At 44.6% G+C, this 21,750-nt stretch overlaps 1 protein-coding gene across 2 annotated transcripts; it reads left to right on the forward strand.

Annotated features, from left to right (window-relative positions):
* The first annotated feature begins 732 nt into the window (after positions 1-732).
* Positions 733-19,310, forward strand: LOC147891144 (uncharacterized). Of its 2 annotated transcripts, none has more exons than XM_087389966.1 (7): positions 733-1,070; positions 1,421-1,520; positions 16,628-16,723; positions 16,982-17,034; positions 18,641-18,689; positions 18,899-18,946; positions 19,054-19,310. In XM_087389966.1, the coding sequence occupies exons 1-7, from the start codon at positions 832-834 to the stop codon at positions 19,150-19,152; spliced, it is 684 nt and encodes a 227-aa protein (XP_087246092.1). In that variant the 5' UTR covers positions 733-831; the 3' UTR covers positions 19,153-19,310. The 2 variants fall into 2 exon arrangements, with proteins under 2 accessions (XP_087246092.1, XP_087246093.1); XM_087389967.1 differs by having other exon boundaries at positions 958-1,070; positions 1,416-1,520.
* The last annotated feature ends 2,440 nt before the right edge of the window (positions 19,311-21,750 follow it).

The raw sequence follows: 21,750 nt of genomic DNA on the forward strand, positions 1-21,750 counted from the left end.
TGCAAGGGAGTATGCAAATTTTGTAAATTTAAGAAGCAAGTGAGGTGATTCTGCGAGGGAGCATGTAGGTTTTGTGCATTCGAGAAGCAAGGGAAAAGGAAGCAAATTGGCTAAATGGCAAAGTCGATAGAGGCAAGATTAAGATGTAACTTAGATACCGACAAAGAAGACATGAGTGTCTCAAAGGGATTGAGGCCAAAATAAGAAGGCTAAAAAAAAAGAAAGAGGAAGAAGAATCTTTGGTCAAGGGCAGTGAGCAAGCCAAAACAACCACCCAACATTGATGCAAAATGAAGAGAAGTAGAAGGGAGTGATCAAGGGAGTCAACAAACCCCACCTCTAGTGATTTCAAGTGAGGACAAGGGAGCAAATCCTTCCAATTTACACCTTTCGTTTCCTTGTAATATTTGTCCGAGCTACTTTACATTTTCTCTAAATGGGGGACTTTACATTTTCTCTAAATGGGGGACTTAATGATTGTGCCACCTTGTTGAAAACAGGCCTGTCAACATAGATATGTCTCGAAAACCACCAACCTCGTTTGCTTTCTGACCACGTACCACCTGTCCTGGTTGGAGTACGAGCGCGGGGGAGTGTGTGACCACCCTGACTGCCCAAAAGCACTAGGCAAATGCCTAGTGTGTGTGTTCGGGCGCCTAGAGCACCAAAAACGTCCCAAGGGGGGAGGATGGGTGAAGAAGGGACACGCGTGAGGGTGAACAAGGGACACGTGTGGAGCTGCCAAATGAGCCAAAGAGGCAGAGAAGAAGAGTACGAAAGTGTGAAGGTTGCCATTCGTTTTTGAGCAAAGCAAACTGCCAAAGTTTGGCTATGGCGATGTTGCTTGAGCTTCCCTCTTCTTCTCCCCCCTCCATCGCCTCTTCCTTCATCCCTGCTCAAGCTTCCTCTGCCTTCATCCCCCCTAACCTCTGTTTCTCCCTCCCCACCTTTCCATCTCTTCACCTCTCCCCCTCCCTCCCTGTCGGCTTTCGACCATTCCTCTCCCCCGGCCCCCGCTTCCCCTTCTCCAATGGTTCCCGCTGGACCGCTTCCACTTGGCTTGATTCCACGTAGGTCCTCTTTTATTGCCCTCGATTTTTGTTCCTCCATCTGAATCCTGCGAATCATGTCAGAACTTGGGTGGGGCCGCCCATGATGATGGGTGCCCCCCTTTTTGTGCGGCTAAATGTGCCTTGCCAGTGGATGCCATGTAGCCCTACGCCCCTTCCTTATGTTGGGTGGGTGCCGGTGTGTAACCGGCCTTAGGTACATTGTTGAGATGTTTTCTTGTATATCTTATTTTCATTAGCGTGAAGTTGCAACAATTCTTTTGTATATTTGTTGCCTTCTCTTGTATGGATGCATCTGGAGGAATATGTTTTAAAGCGGATTCATAATGCGCAGAACTTTTGTAGTGCAGGGCTCAGGTTGAGGTAGCAGTTCCTCTTTCTGAGGCATGGGATCTATGGGCAGACCGTGAAGGAGTTAGGAGATGGATGCCTTGGATTCACTCCATTAAGGTTCAAAGCCAATGCTTATGCTTCTTTAAAAGGTGGACTTATTGCAGTAGTGTTGTGTTTTCGTTGGATTCATATTCTGCTCAAAACAGTCTTTATACCTATGATACAAGCCATGTTGCAAAGATTTGGTGATTTCTTTCAAAAGGAAGCAACTCAGCACTTTATTCCGTAGAAGCGCTTTTGCACTTTTCGTAGGAGAAAAACGCCACTCTCTACCTACACAATCCCCAGCTGCTTCGCATATTACATGTGGCAAGTTAGCACTCCCCACCTTGAATAGATCGTTTTTCAAAGCCTTTTACTTTGCAAAAGTCAAGTTTGTTGGTTGCTTTTGCATTCTTGTACTTCTAATTGAACAACTGAGTTCTGCGCCTCTTATGAGATTTCTGCATATCCATTTTGATGGTATGGCAGTTATTTCCAGTGAAACAATGAATTGACCAAATGTACAATAAAAGTTTTTGCTTGTAACACACAGACGCATGTGAAAAATTTGTCTCTCCAACAGTCCTAACTATTCTTTGCTTTGTTTGAAGAAGATGTCTGCACATCAGTTAGATGTTCTTTATATTTAATTTGAGAATGAATAAACCTGTGCCATGATGTCGTGAATTGTGAGTTATTTCTACAAACTTACAATGTGGCATTTATGCCTTGGCCTCACAAAATTTTCTACCTTTTTCTTGCTTTCCAATAATATAGGTGCAAATAGCTCTATATCTGTACCTGACATTCTGACAGGCATTTTGACAAATGACACCTCTGTAGGGGGGGCGGACGCAGGGCACAGACTAGGTTTGCACAAGAAGGCAATGCAGTCAACATCCAAAACTAGAAGAATCATAATACAAAGCCACTGGACTCAAACTATCCAACATACTTCCTTGATGGACACTGATCTTGAGCAGGGGGACATGCCTTAGCCTTGGTGCCAACATTCTGTCTTGGTCCATGCACCTCATCACTCCACATGAGTAAGGTCTGTTCTGTCGGGGATATAAGCTCAGAAATTCCAGGCCCCAAAATAATTGTATAGAATCCCTGCAGAGTGGCTATGTGCCGCATATGTTAGGTCTGTTCAGCACCAAATCTTGGATACCAAGCTCTGAATTTTCCAGTTTCCAATATGCTTTACCCATCTGCACTCCACCCAGAGTTGCTGTGGCCTGTGAATATCACATCAAAATGCTCATCAGGAAGCAATGTAGATCCGTGTGCAAGGGGCTCAATGCATGCTGCGTAATCACACACGGCTCCTACACCTCAAGTGCTCATGGGGATGTAGACCCCATCGGTCCTTATACCTTTTCCTGGACATATCTCCAACTACATGTGCGATAAACCAAGGTGCTCTGCCACCAGGTGCTCGTCAGTGCATTTCCCATACTAGCACTACTGCCCTTTACCCATTAGTTCTCAACTGCTTGGAGATTCATTATTCCACACTTCTGATCTGGTAAAAAGCAGAAGATTTGGTATCCCTCAAGTCAAACTCTTGCAATAAGCAAATCTGAGGCTTCTTTCAGGAAAAGAAAGTTCTGTTATGTTTGGGCCTTCTGTAAACAGGACAAGATCCAAGTGACTGGAGTATGTCCTGTTGGGTCGGTTGAGAACTTGTTTGGTGGATAGTGTATTCAATGAGGAATCTAAAGCTGAAAACCACGTGGTATACCCATTTTCAGAACTGTAACAGATGAAAGCAGGGAAGACTATCTTGATTATCCAAGCGGTTGCAAAAACTTGTAGAAATGTTACTATTTGGAACATTGTCTCAAGTTTGATCAACTCTATGCAAACTTAATTCAATACGGTGCCAATCCTTGACAGCTGCTTTTAAAAAGTCAGGATTTGGAAGCATCAGTACATATTGTGTGTTTGGTGAATAGCTTATTTAATGAGGAATCTAAAGCTTGAGACCAAGTAGAAGCTTGATGTCTATAAACAACTAATTAGTTAAACTTAAAAAATCTCCCATAAACAGGCATTGAAACTTATAACAACATACCTCTAGCCCAAAAGAGGGACATAATAAAGCATATATTCCTAAAGTAGGCGACATACCTCTATGAACTGCAAAGGACGGATTATGTCGTTCATCAATAACCTTCACAGTTGTATCTCCCCCCACACGGGAATGATGGATTCCCACGGATCGTACTACTCCCCCTCAAATTTGTTCACACAAGTAGATCAAGACACATACTAGTCTAGAGAAGTATTCAGCAATGTAGTCAGCAAAGCAACTTAATTACCACACTTTGCAATTTCAGTACAAAACTGTTCAAGATGGACACCAGTGGATAGCGACCTGCAGCCTAGAAGATGACATCAGACTGAGTACCTTTTTTGGGGCTCCTATATCTGCCATACTCCTTCCCCTTGGTGGCTTCACAGGGTCTTCTGTGGCTGATGGTGGACTGAGTATGAGGCCCCAAGGGGTCGTATTTATAGGAGGAGCAGGGCTAGTCTGTTCCAATCTCTCACCCCTTTCAACATCCCATGTAGACCAACCCCTTATGCAGCCATTTTAGATTTGGGCCAACGAACCTTCCTTCAGCTAACGTATTCCATGCCTTATGGCCTGGTGTATAAACACTGACAAAGCCTTTCTTCTGCCCAACCCCCAGGCTGCTGCTCCAGCCACTTGTCAGATCTCATGAAGGCATAGGAGCCCTACATAAGGTCCTTTTTGCCATATCTTGCTGCCCCGATGACTGGGCATCATTGCAGCTTATGTGGAAGCTAGGTCTACTTCAAATCTGCTGTCTACATGGTAGCGTATGGTGCTACACATGTGGCAGCCAATTGACTGCCCAAGTGGCAGCCACATGTGATTCTAGATCTGGCTGTGCCACACTTTGCCTGCTATCAACCCCCATCGTCCTTCTCATGTGTGGGCTCACATGTGGGCCTTCATCCTATTATTTGATAGAAAAGTCATGATCATCCTTGTATGCACCCTTCATAGTTGCCAACTGTTGATGATGTGCCCCTGAAATGGTATTGATTTGTGACCTTCAAGGTAAGGCATTTGCAACCTCATTTTCCTTGCATTGTGTATGCTGAATTTGAAAGTGAGGCTACAAGGATTTTGGTCCATCTTGCATGCTTTTTTCCCACTAGTCGCTAGATAAGAAAATAGCAAATGCTTTGAATACCAAGCAAGTAATGCTTCCACACGCAAGGCGTGGATGGTTGCAAGCAATTCCTTCTCATTAACGTCATAGTTAAGGTCGTTCTCTTTCAACCTTTGGCATTAAGCCATTGCATGTCCTTCGTGCAAAAGGTTAGCTCACGCTGTAGTCGCTTGAACTACAAATGGGGCATAGTACACGTTTTTTATTTTTTGAAATGTCTTGAAACGTTTGGGTTTTTGAAACACATTTTGTTGGAAGGTGTTTTTTGTGCATAAGGGGCTAAGGTCAATTTTTTGCCCTACTTCAAATCCCTCGGTGAAGCTGTCGCAATCATTCGCGCTAAAAAAACAGGTCGTGTGCAGCCCTTTGTATGTCCGTACATCTGTATGTTTATATGTCCAGCAGCTGCCCTCCCAGGCTTCCCGTCTTGTATCATGTATGCTGTAGGATAATATTAACACAACACATTGTTGCAACTTGCTTTCTATTTTATAATTGTTGCTTTCCTTGGGTCACTTCTGAGTGTTCAAACATGAGGCCATCATCATCGATTGTTGAAATGTTTTCTTCTATGTGGTCTTGGTGCCATTAGTGTATGAAATCATGCATTTTAGGATGTAGGCATGTGTATGATCCACAAGACCTAGAGATACCGCTTCCACTTGGGGGGTGCTAGAACAAGCACACTCATTGAGGTTGGATTCTTTTTCGACCAGGGCCAGCCAGGTCTGGAAACGACTGAAAGCCAGATCCTTGTGGGAAAGAAAATAGATCCAAGAATAGCGACTGAAGTCATCAACAAGGAGCATGTAGTACGAGGCTCCCCCCAGTGACATAACTTGCATAGGGCCACATAGGTCGAGGTGAACAAGACCAAGCGGAACGGTGGCACGGCGAGAGGCATGATGGGCGAATGGCTCGCGATGTTGTTTGCCCAAAATACAAGAGGGACAGAGACCTTGGCGAGTGCCGACGTTAGGGAGGCCGAGGACAAGCAAGCACTTGAAAAAAGTTTTGATTCGAAATGCACTTGGAAAAAAATTCCAAATGTTTGCAAACGTTTTCAAACGCATTTCCAAACTCCACGTTTTCAACATCTGGCAACTATCAAATGGGGTTTGCAAATCGAGCATAACAAGAACTACAACTGAAGTTAAAGATCTTTTTAATTCTTCAAATGCTCTTTTTTCTTTAAATCATGTAACAGGGCTGTTTTTTGGCCAAAGAGAAAATAAATCTCGTTTAGAAAGAAATACCTCCAAGATGATCTAAATTTATGTACTGTCGTCTAATCAGGCCATCCTAAGATCACCTTTGGTCCATCGTGAAGCTCTCCGTATGAAATAACTTGTTGTGAAAATAAATGACTCTCTCTTTTTAGTATTAATGAAGGGTTAGCAGATTGACCACGATCCTCAAATGTTTCATTGTTCTTTTGACTCTTAGTGAAGACCATGATGCCATTGAAGAAAGTCCCCTTCAGTGAACTTTAAAAAATCTTGCTTATCATTCGATTAAAGCTGGCGGGGACATCTTAATTCACAAGCAAGCACTCAATATTGTGAAGGCACCGATAAGTCAGAAAGCTATCTTGTCAATGCCTTGTGGTCATGATTTGATGGTACCCATCTTAAAGTCTATCAGATGAAACCATTGGGACAGATGAGATCATTCTGTACTAACTTCTGAACTTGTTTTTAGATCTAGGGTCTACTCACAAGGTCCATTGCATGCAAAGGAACAACATTGTAAGAGGAAGCATTTAGCAACTTTAGTCTCTATGGTAGAACAAGCAAGCCCTTTCGCTAGACCTTGCTTGTATTGAGTGACATAGGGAGTAAAGCCAAGCTCTCCATTGTTGGCAAACTAGCATGAGTGTGCCAAACTAGATGTTGGTTCCCATACCTAGAGCAACCATCTTGAGTAAGAACCTGCCCATGCTGTTCCACAGCCTAACCACGTCACACACACCAAGGCCTGCACAGGAGAAGAAAGCACAACACAAGATCTGGTGACGGGGATTCAACCAACAGAGAATATGCCATGTTACAACAAACTATAAGGAGAGCTAGTGGCTCACCACCCAGCCATAGCTTGTAAATACACGAACCACCCCCTCACTAGAGGGCAGTACTCAACCATTCATGCATGATTGATAGATTTTGTGTTCATGATTGGGCTCTTGATAGAGGTGGCGCTATGTATTGCTCCTGGTGTCTCTATCTTTGATCATTTTCCAGTTATTTTTGCTGTCTTTAAACCCCATTCCTTCTCTCGTTCGACTGTTGTTGGGATTCCTGACAGCTTTTATACAAAGAATGAGCTCATGGTGTCAGTTCTTCAGACTTGGAGTTTGTACCTGCAAGATGATGCCTTTTCTCCAGATGCTCTAACAGCAGCACTCTTTTAAACTAGTGATTCTGTTTTAAGATGTAGGAGACAAGACGTTATCAAGAAAGATGTGGCCATTTCCCAACAATTAGTAGCCCTACAAAGGGAGGAGCAGAAGAGGCTAGCCGATATTTTGGCTTAGGAGTACTTGGCAGCTAGGGCTCATTAGCAATTACTTTTGGAGCTGAGAGCTGAGTTCTCTTATCATGCAAGGGAAAGTAACCCGCTCTTGAGCCTTGCTTTCCAGCATAACACCCAAAAATAACTAAAGCAGACCACTTCTCTATTAAAATGATCTTACTTGTTTGCCACGATATAGGATGACCACCCAAAACTTTTGACAAACACTTGAAAAATAAGTAATAGCAACTCCATTGTTGCTAAGCAATTTGCTAAAAATCAATATCTTTGTAGCAGATAGGTCTTTAATATAATGAGAAAGGCTTGATAGTTTGCAAAGCCCAGGAATTCTACTTCCAGCTGCCCTCAGGAGGAATATGTCATCTTCAACGAATAACTGTCATACGTGAAACACACTTAGATTTAAAACAGACCATTAAATTGCATATCTAAACTCCAAATTCAGATGGGTGGAAGAGTAAATAAACGCTTCTTCTTTGCCATGCGCCCTCTGCATGGCAGGAAATGTGCTGGACAGTTCGTTGACTCCAGTGGCATAGTTCAGTCTAATCCCCAGAGAGTTACACAGCGTGCTATTGAGTACTATGCTTTCCCCTGATATCCAAGATGGAGACAAGGCATGGTTGAGGATATGGGAGACATTCCCTTGTTGGTCACTCATGAGATGAGGATTGGTCTTAAAGCACCTTTCACACCAACAGTAAGTTTAGAGATGCCTTACTTGCCCCTCATGAGTATGTGCCCTGGTTTAGACAGTTTAACACCCTCCTTCTTTATCACTTTTTGAGGTGTGGGACTTTCTCACTTCAGCTATTGGGACTCAGGTGATATGCCTCAGCTATAGAGGGTCTCATTCATCTCAGCCCCAAAGGGGAGAACAGGACATTGATCTCACATTAGAGACTGATTACTATAAGGGTACAACTTGCGAAATTATAGCTAAGAAATTAGCCTTCACCTTCAGTCCCTGCTTCCAGAGTTGATTTATGATACACATACAGACTTTGTGCATGGTAGGAGCATTTTTTCTAACATCTTCTCATTTTGGGAGGCTTATTAGAGTGGGCCAGGCACAGATATCAGGATTTGGCCATCCTCCTTTTGGATTTTGAGAATGCTTAGGACAGTAGATTGGAGGGTACTTTATATGTCTTGGCTTCTCAGCTTCTCGGGTGGGAGGGGTCGTGGACAGCCCATAATATTGAGGAGGCCATAGGGGACATATTTCACATTTCTAGATATGTAGGCCAGGGAGGTGCCCTTGTCCCATTGCTTAATGTGTGCCAGAGGCTGTCTGTCTTTTTCTGACATCTCAGTCTAGGATCCTAGGCTTGAGATTGCCTATGAGAGAGGATGAAGAGTTTCTTGACACTACATTGGTAGATGACACAGGAGCCTACTTGGATGCCTCCCGTCAGACTCTTACTTCTTTCAGATTGGCCTTGGACACCTTCTGTCTCACAGCGGGTGCTCTAATTAACTGACACATATTCTGAATTTTGGGGTCAGTAATCAGCCTTTCCAGACTGGGGATGAGGTTTTGGCTTCACTATGATACTGAGACGTACCGTAGTGAGATATTTGGCCTGCCAGATTGGTATTGGTAATTCACCTTGCAGCAGTCTGCTTTTGTCTTGGAAAGTTATCAAAGGGAAGCTCTTATTTTGGAGTTCTGCAAAGCTAGACCTTGCCTCCAGGGTGGTTGTGGCCAATTAGGTTCTTTAAAACATGAGTTCCTGTAAATGATAACCAGGCTACGGAGCCTTAGTAAGGTAAAGGGTAGAAGGAATAGATCGGCCCATAAGCCATACAGTACCAGCCCAGATAATCCTGGCTTGCCTATACTCCCTGAGGCAGGGTTGAATAGATTCTGAAGCATGTGAGCCCTGAGGCCATGAGGGATCTACTTGAAAATTCTCCCTCCATTTATTCATTGCAATCCCACCATGAATGGGTAGCCAAGAGAAGAGAGAGAGATTCCCTATGCCCAAGAGATCTCGACAGCCTTTTGCAAAAAAGACTCCCTACTTCTACAATGATCTGAAATCTCTCCCAATGATGTTGAAATTCACTTCCACTCTCCTGGATCCCACTGCCGAAATTTGATGGGGACACCTCATATTGCCAAAGTCTCCAAGATCCCCAACTACGACCCTTTGGAAGGGTTCAACAACACAAGACTTCCCAATCTATCCCACAACTCACATTGGGGGGTAGGTGTGCATCCTAGATGACATTCTCAGCATGAGACCTCAATAATCTGCCTCCCCTCTCCCCCCCCCCCCCCTTTCCCCTCTCCCCCGCCTCTTCTCCTTGCCTACTTCCTCCTCTGGCACCTTCTCTTTCTCTCTCCTCTTCCTGTCCCTCTTCGCCTTTCTCCTTCCCGCATCTTTTTTGGAACGGACGGAGCTTTCTTCGACTCCGCCTCCACCAGCCGCGAAAACTATCACATTTTCAAAAGACGAGTTGCAGCAGCTCAAGAAGGATGTAGAGTTTGAATGCTCGACCACTTTGATCACATGCATCTATGGGTCTCACGCTTCGAGGTCTCAAGCTAGAGACTGGATGCTTGCGGCCCTTCCCCTAGACCTCACCCCTCAATTTAAAGATGTTCGCCTTATGGGACGAGGTTTTTGACTCTCTAGATGCTGCGAGAGCCGTGCTCCAAGCCTGTTTTCTATACTTGGGACACATGGAGATTTTCTTTGTTGCCTTCTCTCTAGGCTTCGACACTGTGGAGGAGGATAAGGAGGTGTTTTTGCTCTCATCAGGTTTCCCGGCTCCTCCAGGTCTACCATCGCCTTCTTCATGTGATTGGGGAACACTTCGGTATGGTCATTGAGATCCCCCCACTCCCTGGGTTGCCCTTGATAGCTGCAGAGACAACTAGGTCTAACGGGGTCCCTAGAGTTAGGATCCTTGCAAAGGAACCTAACATTTCGGATGATCATATCTTGCTTCATTGCCCGGATGGGTCTTTCTTTTGGTAGAGAATGGAGGTAGACAGGACTAGTGCAGGATTTGCAGGACCCATGCGCATTTCGCTAGGGATTGCCCCAGGAAGAAGGAAAGGCTTGAAAAGCCTTCTGGTACATCAGCTCCCCTTCGACCCCGACAGGGAGGTGGGACAGCCTCTGTGCCTGCTCCCGCCGACCGTGGCAGGGTGGTAGTACTGTTTTTCCATGACAGAGCGCTCCTCAACAGAGTGCCCCTTCGGTACCGCTGCCTCCTGCCTCTGGTGCTCACGTCCTCCAGTGGCACCCGCAACACTTCATTGGGTTCCAGCTCGTACGCAGCCTCCACCCCTGTCAATTCAAGAGGCCGTCATCCTCGACTCCACCTCCTTAGGTGCTTTGAAGTCTCCCGTTCTGGCTGTTCCCAGTGCTGCACCTACGCAGTCCAGTACGCTTCAGCTATAGTTGCAGCCCCAGTTGCAGCTTCTCCCCTAGACCCTTTGGTTTCCCCTCTCCCTGTCTCAGGGGTAGCCTCTCTCCCTGACCATGCACATTCTGTGGTTGGAGGGGCCTCCATAGTTTTTCAGACACAAGGTTCTCAGGAGCAATCTTCAGCTCCCCTCTTGGATAGAGGAAAAGGGGGTTGGGTACCCCGTTTCCTCTGAAGGGATCCTCCGCACCTGTGTGTCGGGCCTGATTCACAGGAACTCCTTTTCAGCCTTGGCAGATTTTCGCGAGGAGGACTTTGTGCCCTCTTCTGTTGGTGAGGCAGTGATTGGGATTTCTGTTGACAGGGCATCTTCTTCAGGTGGCAGGGTGTTTTCTCCTGTTGAGTTTCCGCCACTTGATTCCATCCCTCACTCTTTGAGTAGGAGGTCTTCCCCTGTTGAGGGGTTTGTTTCCGCCATTAGGTTGGGTAAGATGTTCCATTCTACATACTCCCGTCGATGAGGATTTGTAAACTACTCGGTGCTTTCTATCAATTCAGACAACGGATTTTGCAGAGGCATTTGAATGAGATGATTGCGAGTTGCCAAACACATATACTTGAACTTAAGAGTTTGCAATTAAGCTGGAATTAAGACTTATACATCTTAAACACAAAGTGACATCATTGGAAAATGCAATATGATTGAGGGGCCAAGACGGCCCCCCCCCCTTATCCAGGCTCACTTTATTCTTGAAAATGGAGATACAAGACCAAGGTGCAATGCACCTTCCAAACTGATGAACTCAGTGAAAACCTAGGACCTAGATACAAGACTCAAGAGCATATGTACAAGGTAGACAACAAAAAAAGAGGACTCCAAGCTCAGGTTTCAACTCTTGGCTTGCCCAATCCACAAGGAAGAAGCGTGCAACAATCACCACTTACATCCAACATTAGAGACAAGCACTAGTTTCTAGAAAGATAGTAGAAACAACATGAAATAGTGCTGTAAATGAGATAAACTTGACAATACAGGCTCCCTTCGTGACTTGACCCTTTTGTAGATGAAGTCCTTGATGCCTTTGAAGCTACCTTGGGTGAGGAGAGTGTGGAAATGGGGCTGGAATGAGAACAGCTTAGAAAAACAGCCTGTAGGCTAGAGAGAGAAAGCTTTTATGGAGTGATAGCTGTAGAGAGAGAGTGCCAATGCTGATCCCAAGGGAGGAGATGTAAGAGAGGAGCTGCTGTTGTTCCAGAGGTGCACAGAAAGGCAGATTTCTGCAAGGGAAATGGGCTGGAACAGTAGAGAGAGAAACTCTGCAGTAGAGAGAGAAAGACGCAGCAGGAGAGAGAAAGGGGCTGTGGCTGCTCCAGGCTAGGTGAAGAAGAGAGGATGCTGCTGCTGTTCCAGAAGAGCTGAGAGGGGGCAGATTTTTGGAGAGGAGGGGCTGGAACTGTAGAGAGAGAATGTGCTGTTGTAGAGAGAGAAAGTGTTGCTGAGGTGAGAGAATGGCCTGGGGAGAAGCTGGCTGCACCCAAGGAGCTGGAGAGGTTTTGCTGCATCATCCAAAAGGAGGGAGAAGAAAAGTGACGAAATTTTCATGTGTGGAATGAAGGGGAGAGGCCTTCTTTTATAGGCTCAGCCCCCCCCCTAAGCCTAGAGTGGAAGGTGGACACTTGTCCCAGATTTTTGGTGCGCTGCAGTCCCAAAGAGGACAGCCCACAACCTGCCCCAAATCTACCAGATTTGGGGCCAAACACTTGGCCTGCATGCCCTGCCACTCGCCATGCATGCTGCCACATGTGTGGGACAGGTGGACTGACCTGCCAGCTCAGATTCCATGTGGTAGTCTGCCACGTGTCAGCTGCCAAGTCACTCCCAAAAACCCTAAAATTTCAAAGTTGTCAGAATTTAATTCTGATCGCACCCACGGGTTCCTAACAGCTTAGACTATCTATTGACGTACTCTAAGGTCATAATTGAGCCATACTGAGCTCATTTGTTTGTCGTCTTATCTTGTATCTCCATTACTCTTGGCATGCTGCCAGGCCCACACCCAAAGCTCAGGGAACATTCTCTTGAATGGTTCCTAGGTCGGTATGCAATCTGTGCATTTGATTGGTCCCATGTTTGGGTACTCAGGTGGGGTGTGGTTTCTAGATGTCCTCTCAAAGAGAGGCCATCACTCTTGTGGGTTACTAATGCCCATAACCCCAAGCAAGGGGGTCCACCCTCAAATGCTAGACCTAGTCCCCATTGGTCCGTAACTGAACAGTGGGAAAACATTTCATTTCTTAATAAGCATACTATTGAAAAACAAAAAGAAATAGTACCAAGCAAGTAGATACATGTTGAAGCAGGATGACATGATTGTTAGCTGGAACATATAGGGCCTTGGTGGCGTCCCTCATCGCCGCCGCAGACAGCTGATTCGGAATCAGCTTCATCTAGGTGTTACTGGTGGCTCTATTGATGTCTTACTCTTGCAAGAGCACAAATTGGATGCCAGTGATTTTACAAAGTCGGGCAAGCTACTTTCATCACCTACCTTTGGTACTAGGGGAGGTACTTGTATTTCAGTTTCGGATTCTTTTCTCCCCTTGGTTATCGAACATGGTGTGATCTTACCCTCGAGAGCCCAGTGGGTTCTCCTTTTGATTGGGGGTCGCAAGGTTGGACTCCTCAACCTTTACGCCCCCAATAATAGAGGAGATCGTGTACGGTTTTGGAAGGAGTTGCTCTCGTGGGCCCCCATTGCAAATTCATGGGTCATAGGAGGGTAATTCACCATGGTAGAGTGACCCTTAGATAAAAAAGGGGGCAGAGAGGGATGACATCCATTCTTTGGAGAGGGCAGCTTGGGATGCCTTCCTCTTCAGTTTTAGTGGCAGAGATGTTTGGCTTGACGATGCTTTTCACACTCAGTCACAGTCACTCCTGTATTCTTGGTTGAGCAGAAGGCCATAGATGCCTATTCGTGCACGGATTGATCGATTTTATGTTGATGATTGGGCCTTGGATAGAGGAAATTCAGTTTGCATTGCCCCTGGGGTCTCCACTTCAGATCAATTTCCGGTGGTTCTGATGGTTTCCGAGCCGCATTTGAGAGGACGGTCTGCCAGCATTAGGATTCCTGATACCCTTTATGCAGAGGAGGACCTCTCAGAGGCAGCTTTGCAGATCTGGGTTTCTCATGTGCAGGTAGCGTGCCCTGTCCTTCACATATGGCAGCAGCCCTTTTTGATATTATCGACATTTATCACCTAGTTGCTAGTAGCAGGGGACGTGAGATTTTGAGGCGAGAGATTGGTATTCGTCAGAATTTGGTAGCTTTGCAGAGGGAATAGCAAAAGAGGCCACTTGATGCTTGGATTCAGGAGCGCCTTGCTGCTGCAGCAAGGACTCATCAGCAGATTTTGTTGGATTAGAGAGCAAAGTTTACCTTTCATGCACGAGAGTCCTTCTGGATATGTATGGGAGGTAGAGTTAATAAGCAATTCTTTTCTACCCATGGCCCGAGACATAGTAGAGAGAGTGTCTCTCAGCTTATTGACTTAGGCGAAATTTTGCAGTCAGATTCAGATGCCGTCATGTGCATAGCTACAGATTTTTATGCCACCCTTCTTTCATCAGATCCTGGTAGTGTGGCTGCAGATGATGCTAGACAGGTCATTTGGCAGTGTATCCCTAGGTTGGTGAGTCCAGATATGAGAGTCTCTCTTGACGCACCTTTTACCAACCTAGAATTCAGGACTGCTCTTCTTGCCCTTCATAAGGGTAACTGCCTAGGTTCAGATGGTCTTACACCCTTCTTTTTCTTGACCTTTTGGGATATGATTGGGGAACACATCGCCTCAGCCCTGCAGGGCGTTTGGGACTCCGGTGAGATGCCTGGCTCACTTATGGAGGGTCTCCTCAAAAGGGGGGTGCAGAAATTTACTGTCGCAGTGGAGACCCATCACTCTATTGGGCACTTGTTATAAAATCATGGCAAAAGCAATCTGCCTGCAGTTGCATCCTTTACTCCCTGATCTTATTCAAGATACGCAGACAGGGTTTGTTCATGGCAGAAGCATTTTTTATAATATTTTCTCCTTTTGGGAAGCTTTTGAGTGGGCCATGAAGAGCGATCAAAGCTTGCAATTCTACTCTTGGACTTGAAAAAGCCTATGATAGGGTAGATTGGGGCTTCTTGAAGGGCACCCTTCATCACTTTGGTTTTTCAAATGCATGGATCAGAGGGTCTCAGCCTTGTACAGGTCAGCCCACAGCCAGGTGCTCATAGGTGGGGTTAGGGGAGAGAGGTTTTAGATTTCCAGATTAGTCGGTCAAGGGTGCCCTCTTTTCTTTTCCTCTTTGTGGCTAAGGCTATGAGCATTTTTCTTAGGTCTCGAGCTGACATTCTTGGGTTCAGACTTCCGTTCAGATGGGAAGAGGACCTCATGGATTACGAGTTAGCGGATGACACTGCTATCTTCTTGGAGGCCTCTCCTCAGTCTCTCACTTCCTTCAGGACAACTTTGGATTTGTTTTGTATTGCAGCAGGTGCTCACATCAATTGGAACGAGTCCAATGGATTTTGGATTTGTGACAATGACACTCTAGATTGGGGGGCTGGTTTGGTTTGCCATTTGTAGCCACTTTCTTGGCATTTTCATGATTCTAGAGGTGTATTGATACCATGATTGCTTATTCATGTATCGGTTTCTTTTCATACTTTCGCAAGTAGGTCATTCACACACACACACACACACACACACACAAGGCCATGCTAGTTAAAACACACAGGAATACCACACCAGTCATTAACTATTGAGGATAGTGTATTGACATGGTTGATTCATTCAAATAGATGGGCATCAAGGTGCCAAATAATCACAAATGGGCCACTTGCTCAAGGGCACGACTCGAGGCTGGATGGTAGGCTTACAATACCTTTGAAAATGAGCGTAGACGTGGTGATTTTTGGTGCTGGAAGCTCTAAAAACATTTGTTGATACCAAAGTCGTGCCATGTATCCTATACGGAGTAGAGGTGTGGGGATGTTGTAGCTCGGCATCCATGTTGAATGACATTGAAAAGATTCAAAAACGCTTTCTCCCTAGTTTCTTGGGGGTAGGGAATCTACCTCCTACTCCGTCTTGCTACTAGAGACAGGTACCGTGCCTGTTGAGATTCTCAGGATGGAAAGAGCCACACAATATTTAGCCAAAGTCAGTCGGATGCCACAGGACCACCGTCTCCCCTTCATTGCATGGGAAGCAAGTACCCACTAAGGCATACATTTTAGTGATAGGCCGATCGTCAATTAGAGTTACTGATGCTTTTTTCGAAAGATGGCTCCTCCATGCTTGGGAGCAGGCAGAGAATATCACCAAGATTCTACAATACTCCATGCCTTTTAGAGAACCTTCATGGCAGCGAGAGAGTCTCATATTCAGCCTCTCAGATCCAGTATCACGGTTCACCCAGCGGACTGTAGCCGCCGCCATCTGCACTAGCTCTCACGGATTGCCCAGTGAGAGTGGACCTTGGCAGACAGCAATGACCAGATCTGAATGTGCTATGACTGGATTAGTTGAGGGCTCTCTCTCTTTGTTGTGTCTCTATATTTCACTCTCTTTCTTGCCTCCAGTTATCTTTAAATTATTATATCTACAAGATTGAGTATATTTTAGTCTAATGAAATTAGAGTATATTATTGGTGTCTGCATCTACAAAACTTGTGGTTGAAATATTTATCCGCAAACAGAGAACATCAGACATTGCTTACTTGCAATTGTTGGAAATTAACGTGCCCTTTCTGTGGCCTGCAAAGTCCAAATGAAAATGGGGGGATGAAGTAGTTATGAGCATTCATGTGACTGGAAATGGTTGCCAGGCATACTCAAAGAATGTAAAAGCCTGGGCTTTGAAAGTGCCAGGACATCTGATGTGTTCCCTCAATGTAGGAAGCTAGATTTTTGGGTTTGAGAGACCATTTACTAATACAACTGCACATATAGATTATCCACTCTGCTTTTCTTTTGGAACTGATTTTTTTACGATAACAGGTCTCAAAGGATAAACCAGAGTTATCGGAATGGGTATTAAAATACAATGCATTTGGCCAAGACTTCGAGTTTAAATGGACCTCAAAGAACTTGCAAGTAAGCTCTGGGAAGCTTTGTTCTCAAACATGATATGTTGAAGTAACATCCTATCTATTCTTTGATCGTTTATGAGAACATGATTGACAAAAAACGTTTTACTCCTTGCTTTAGAGCTTCTGCAATAAGAATTACTAGTATATGATTGTTTATGAGAACATGATTGACAAAATACTTTTTACTCCTTGCATTAGAGCTTCTGCAGTAAAAATTACTAGTATTTGATCCACTTAACCGTTGGTTAATGTCGTTTGGCAGCCAATTCACCACCAGAAGATGCATTGGCGTTCTGTTGGTGGTCTTGCAAACAGGTTAGACTTGTTGGAACATGTGTGAACTCTTTCCATGTTTACTTGGTAGAGACATTAATGATAAACCACTGACTGATGAAAATTGCCATATTCTTGCCAACCTTCATATTCTTAATATTACAACCCATGCTATTTTTCTGTCCCTTTATGCCTTATGGCTTCAGGTGCTTCAACCCCATGGTTGCTTCCAATCTGGCAACTGGGGCAGCTACAGTTGACTTGTGAGCTTATTTGTGAGTCGTAGGGAACTTGGATCTAGGACCGGAGCGTGGAAGCAACATGCTTGTGGTGCTTTGACTGCATTTACTTAAGAGCCATTGCACAACAGTGCTCTTAGATTGCAGGATCCAACAGGAATCGTGCAATCTTCCAAGGCTTTAATGGGGTCTGTGCGTCAGTCGGTCATACTCTTTGCTGCAGCCCTCATCATGGGACATGGGTTCTTTTTATGCAACTCACTGGTCAGCTAGTGAGCAGGTCAGCCAATCATTTATTTGCAAGCTCAACTATTTGACGAGCTGGCCAATTGGTTGGTCCAAGCTTGTATGGGTGGCCCAGTGTAGTAGTCTGGTTGGCAGCTGGCTTGCCAATTCACCATTCCTCTTCACCTTCCATGGAGCTTAGTACTAAGCTGTCTTGTTGGCCTGTCTGCCTTCTCCTGCCCCCCCCCTGTTCTCTGTATAGACTTTTCTAGACTGCCACTGAGCCTCTATGGCTGCTCAAATTATACCTGGCCAGAGGACATGATCCGAGGTCGTGACATGACATGCACTTAACATTTGTAGAGGTTCTGTACCTCAATATGAGGATCAGACTCCCAATAAAACCTTAGTCTTAATAGAATCAAATCAAATCAGCAGTACTGTGTATACATATGTGATTGGAAATTAATCAAGAAGGCAGATTCCACTAAATATTAGAGAGAAATGGATGACAAGGAGATGGACAGAAAGGCAGAGAAGAAAAGACAGCAGAGCCAGTCACGGGAAGGGAGTGATTGCATACAGACAAACTGCATGTCAGCACAAACTTTCCTTGGGCAGGCAAATGCATGCCGAAGTGAAATGAATTTGGAACGGTCTATGGATTCAGACGGGGGACCCAACGCGGTGTATGCGACAGCTGAAATGCATGCAATCATCGATCAAATTTTGTACTGTAATGAGCTACACCGCGTGTTTAGTATTACCTCTCTCATAAAGCAGCATTATCAACTGGGTTTCTGTAGCTCCTTATCTTCCAATATCCCCCAAGTAGCTGCTTCAAGATTTGTTCAACAGGCTTGTGGACAGGATATATATAGCTTAGTGGGGGGTTTCAAATGGACAATCGTTGTATGTGGTGGAGTGTCGCTGTCCCCATACTTAATATATATGTGTAATTTATAATTTTTGAAATTCATTTTCCTAGCATGATCGTACACCAAGAGAGCAGGCTTCACTATTTCTGGGAGACTCATGTTTTCTGACCTAGAGATTGTGTAGCCTCCAGATTTTTCAGGCTTGGCTCTTGACTGGACCTTCGGGGTGGAGATTTGGTGTAAACATATATTTTGGTTAGTGCAGTGTTAAGAGTTTTTATATGAAACTTTGCACTTGTTTTGCAGAGGTACTCTTCGTTTCTACCCTCGAGGTCCTTCCTCTGTTGGGGTTCAAGTAAGTTGACTCTATTCCTAATGGACAGAAGAATGGTCTTTTGACAGATTCAAGTAGGCCTATCCTATCTTGTTTTATGCAATTGACATTTGACATAGAGACAATGTTACTTTCATTCTGGCATCCTTCTTTTGAAGTCGGTATAATATAGAATGTTCTGGAAGCTCTGTTGCAATCTTCAATTGTGCTGAGCGGAAAATTGTTTGCAGCTTACCATTTCCTATGAGGTACCAGATATATTAGCCGGCTTGGTTGCGGTATGACTCTTGTTATGATAGATTCTCTTTAGCTGTTTGTTATGCAGTCCCATTTTAGATGTTAAAAGCATTTCTATGCCATGTTCATCTCTTCCTGCTGTTTTCAGTCACTGTCACCTCTGGTGGAGAGCATTCTCCAGCAGGACCTTGATCGCTTTGCAGTTTTTGCAAAAGAGCACAGTTTGAAGGCTTCTGCTGCTAAGTAGGCCAATTTCTTGTAAAAAAGCTTCAACTGATTTTTTTGCACAGCATCTTCTTCTAGAAGGATGCCTAGTGAGGAACAGTTATTGCACCCTTCGTATTAATAATTGATATATTTACTGTAAATGTAAATTGTACAAGCTGGTCAATTCTCCAGTTTGCTTGGGAAAAATGGTTTTCTTATTTGTTAATAAAACCGGAGTTGTTTTGTAAATATCACTAATTACAATTGCATAATTGAATACAATTTATTACAAAATTTTAAATTTCTGCTTTGTGAATGGGGCATAAATGATGACTAAAACCTTTTTTCAAACAAAACTCGTGTGTTAAAGCAGGGGATCTTGGAATCTCTTGCATTTCACCATTCTACCAACGATCTCCTCAAAATAGAAATGCCACCTGTTTTGACACTGGAACTGTCGGATTTGGGCAATCTTTCACTCTGAATTAGAAATTGGTATGTGATTGCTCAACAGGCAACGTTAGTACTTCCAATCAATGATTCTGTCATTTGGTTTAAGAAAATGCGAACCTTCATTCTTGTGCACGAATCTTCACATCATCTTCCATGCTCTAGAACCACACCGTTTTGCGGTTGTTGTGCTTATGTGGTAAACAGATTCTTCCATCCACTTGCCTAAATTTCATCATCATCATCAGTGAGGACGTCATCAGGCTTATGAAAGCCAATGAACTTGTCATGGGTGTACTCCTGTCTCATCTTGTTAAGCAAACGCAAGTTTGCATTAACAAAGACAAGATTGTTCGCCCTGTGTGCTTTGAGACGGTTCCTCTTCTTTGTATGGATGTGGGCAAAGCTGTTCCACATGCAGTAACAAGAGGAGGAGCTACAACCATGGCTGAGCATCCGAATGGCAAGTGATTGTAGCTCTGGGAATCCACTCCATAATGCTCCCACCATGTAACAGACCCAACTCGAAATCTGAAATTTTAAAGCTCATAAAATTTAGATATATGGCAAAGCTCATGAAATCTGAAAATTATGAATCTTTAAATAGTAAAATTTAAGAATTTAAATGAGTTAAGATTACTTGTCATGCTGGGCATCTGGCCATCCAAATATGCCCTCCTTATTGCGGTAATTGGCGAGTTGGTCCTTCACGGTCCGACGAGCCTCTGGCGTTGGCACCATCTTTTGAAGAGAGGTTCCAACCACAGACCACCTCTGCATCACTTTGTTGTGTTGCTGCCTTTTGTTGAAACTCAGGATCCAACATAAATGTAGCCGCATGAATGGGACAGTAGTACTGATTCCACCTAGTCACGGCCAAGTCCTCCAGCTCTTTCAACCCGCGGGGATCTTTCTCTAACACTCTGATATTTTCTATCATACGATCCATCCCTTCATGTACCTTGTTAATAAAAGGCTTGTCTCCATCAACCTTTTTCAGTAGCAAGGCAATTGGCTTACACAAGTCATACAAATGTGATGCATCAGCCCAAAAGTCATCGTTGCCTATGCATAAATCGTGGATCAATATCCCAAGAGCCTACTTTGAAGTGGGCCATGCATCCCACTGTGGGCTTGCCACAACCTACTAAAGAGTAGGTCTCATTTCAATGAGCCTGGAAGCATTAGATAATTGTATGCAAACCTTGTCTCTGCATACTTCAAAAGCTCCTTGCTTGCATAGGTGCGATACAAAGAGAGAAAAATGATGGCGTGTAATGAACCCAACTATCTCTCTTCCATTATCAATTACAATTTTTACCCAAGGTAATTTGCCAATGTCTTTCAATAGAGTATCCAAACAATGGGCAACACAAGAACTCGATACCTTTGTTCCAATATGCAGCCTTATTGATATTTTCGCCGTCTGAAACCAATTGCACAACATTAAACGGGCCCACATGCTCCACTGCATCTGCCCACATCTACATCAAAACATTTGCTGTCTTTTGTTGTACTTCGCACTCTATGGAGTGTATGTACAGAGAAGATCCTCTAGAATATGCCAAAATGCCCTCAAGTGTCGACTACGTACATCATTCCAGCCATCTGCTACCAAAGTGACCCCATACTTATGCCATTTCTCCTTAATAGGCTGAATGGCCTCATTAACTGCCTTCACCTCATCTTCTAGAAGCTTTCCCCTCAATGCATCAAAAGTGGGAGGGGTGTATGTGGGCCCAAAGGCTGTAATTTCAGCCACCATTTCCTTGAAAAAAGCAGACCGTGCCGCATTGAAACTAATCCCATTCGAGTAAAAGAAACGGGCCACGGTTGCATCTACCTGTGCCTTCCTTTGTGGATGCCATGCAATATAAGGGGTGCTTTGCCTTCGTGTAGGTGGGAGAGGTGAAGGAGATGCAGTAGGAGAACCTATAGCTCCAAGAGCATGTGCACTCCCAGAAGATGAAATTGCAATAGCAGCTATAGAGGGAAGAGGACTCCTTTTTGCTGTAGCCTGAAGATGAAATTGCAATAGCAGCTATGAGCACCTGAAGAATCTCCTCCATCAGTGGATGCAATAGTCCTAGCTTTCTTTGCGAGAGGAAATGCCTCGACCTCTCATGCCAACCATGCTTTCTCTTCCTCGGATATTTCATTGCATATTGTAATCCCCTCTCCCTTGATG

This window comes from Dipteris shenzhenensis, chromosome 18 (assembly GCF_047967505.1).
Source record: "Dipteris shenzhenensis isolate YYH24624 ecotype China chromosome 18, Dip_SZ_1.0, whole genome shotgun sequence".
NCBI classification, from domain to species: Eukaryota; Viridiplantae; Streptophyta; class Polypodiopsida; order Gleicheniales; family Dipteridaceae; genus Dipteris; species Dipteris shenzhenensis.

Bases quoted from the DNA above. Each gene is read 5' to 3' on its own strand.
- LOC147891144 (XM_087389966.1), top strand. From the start codon at position 832: ATGGCGATGTTGCTTGAGCTTCCCTCTTCTTCTCCCCCCTCCATCGCC. The intron at 16,724-16,981 runs GTAAGCTCTGGG...GTCGTTTGGCAG, and splicing joins GGACCTCAAAGAACTTGCAA to CCAATTCACCACCAGAAGAT. The intron at 18,690-18,898 runs GTAAGTTGACTC...AATTGTTTGCAG, and splicing joins CTTCCTCTGTTGGGGTTCAA to CTTACCATTTCCTATGAGGT.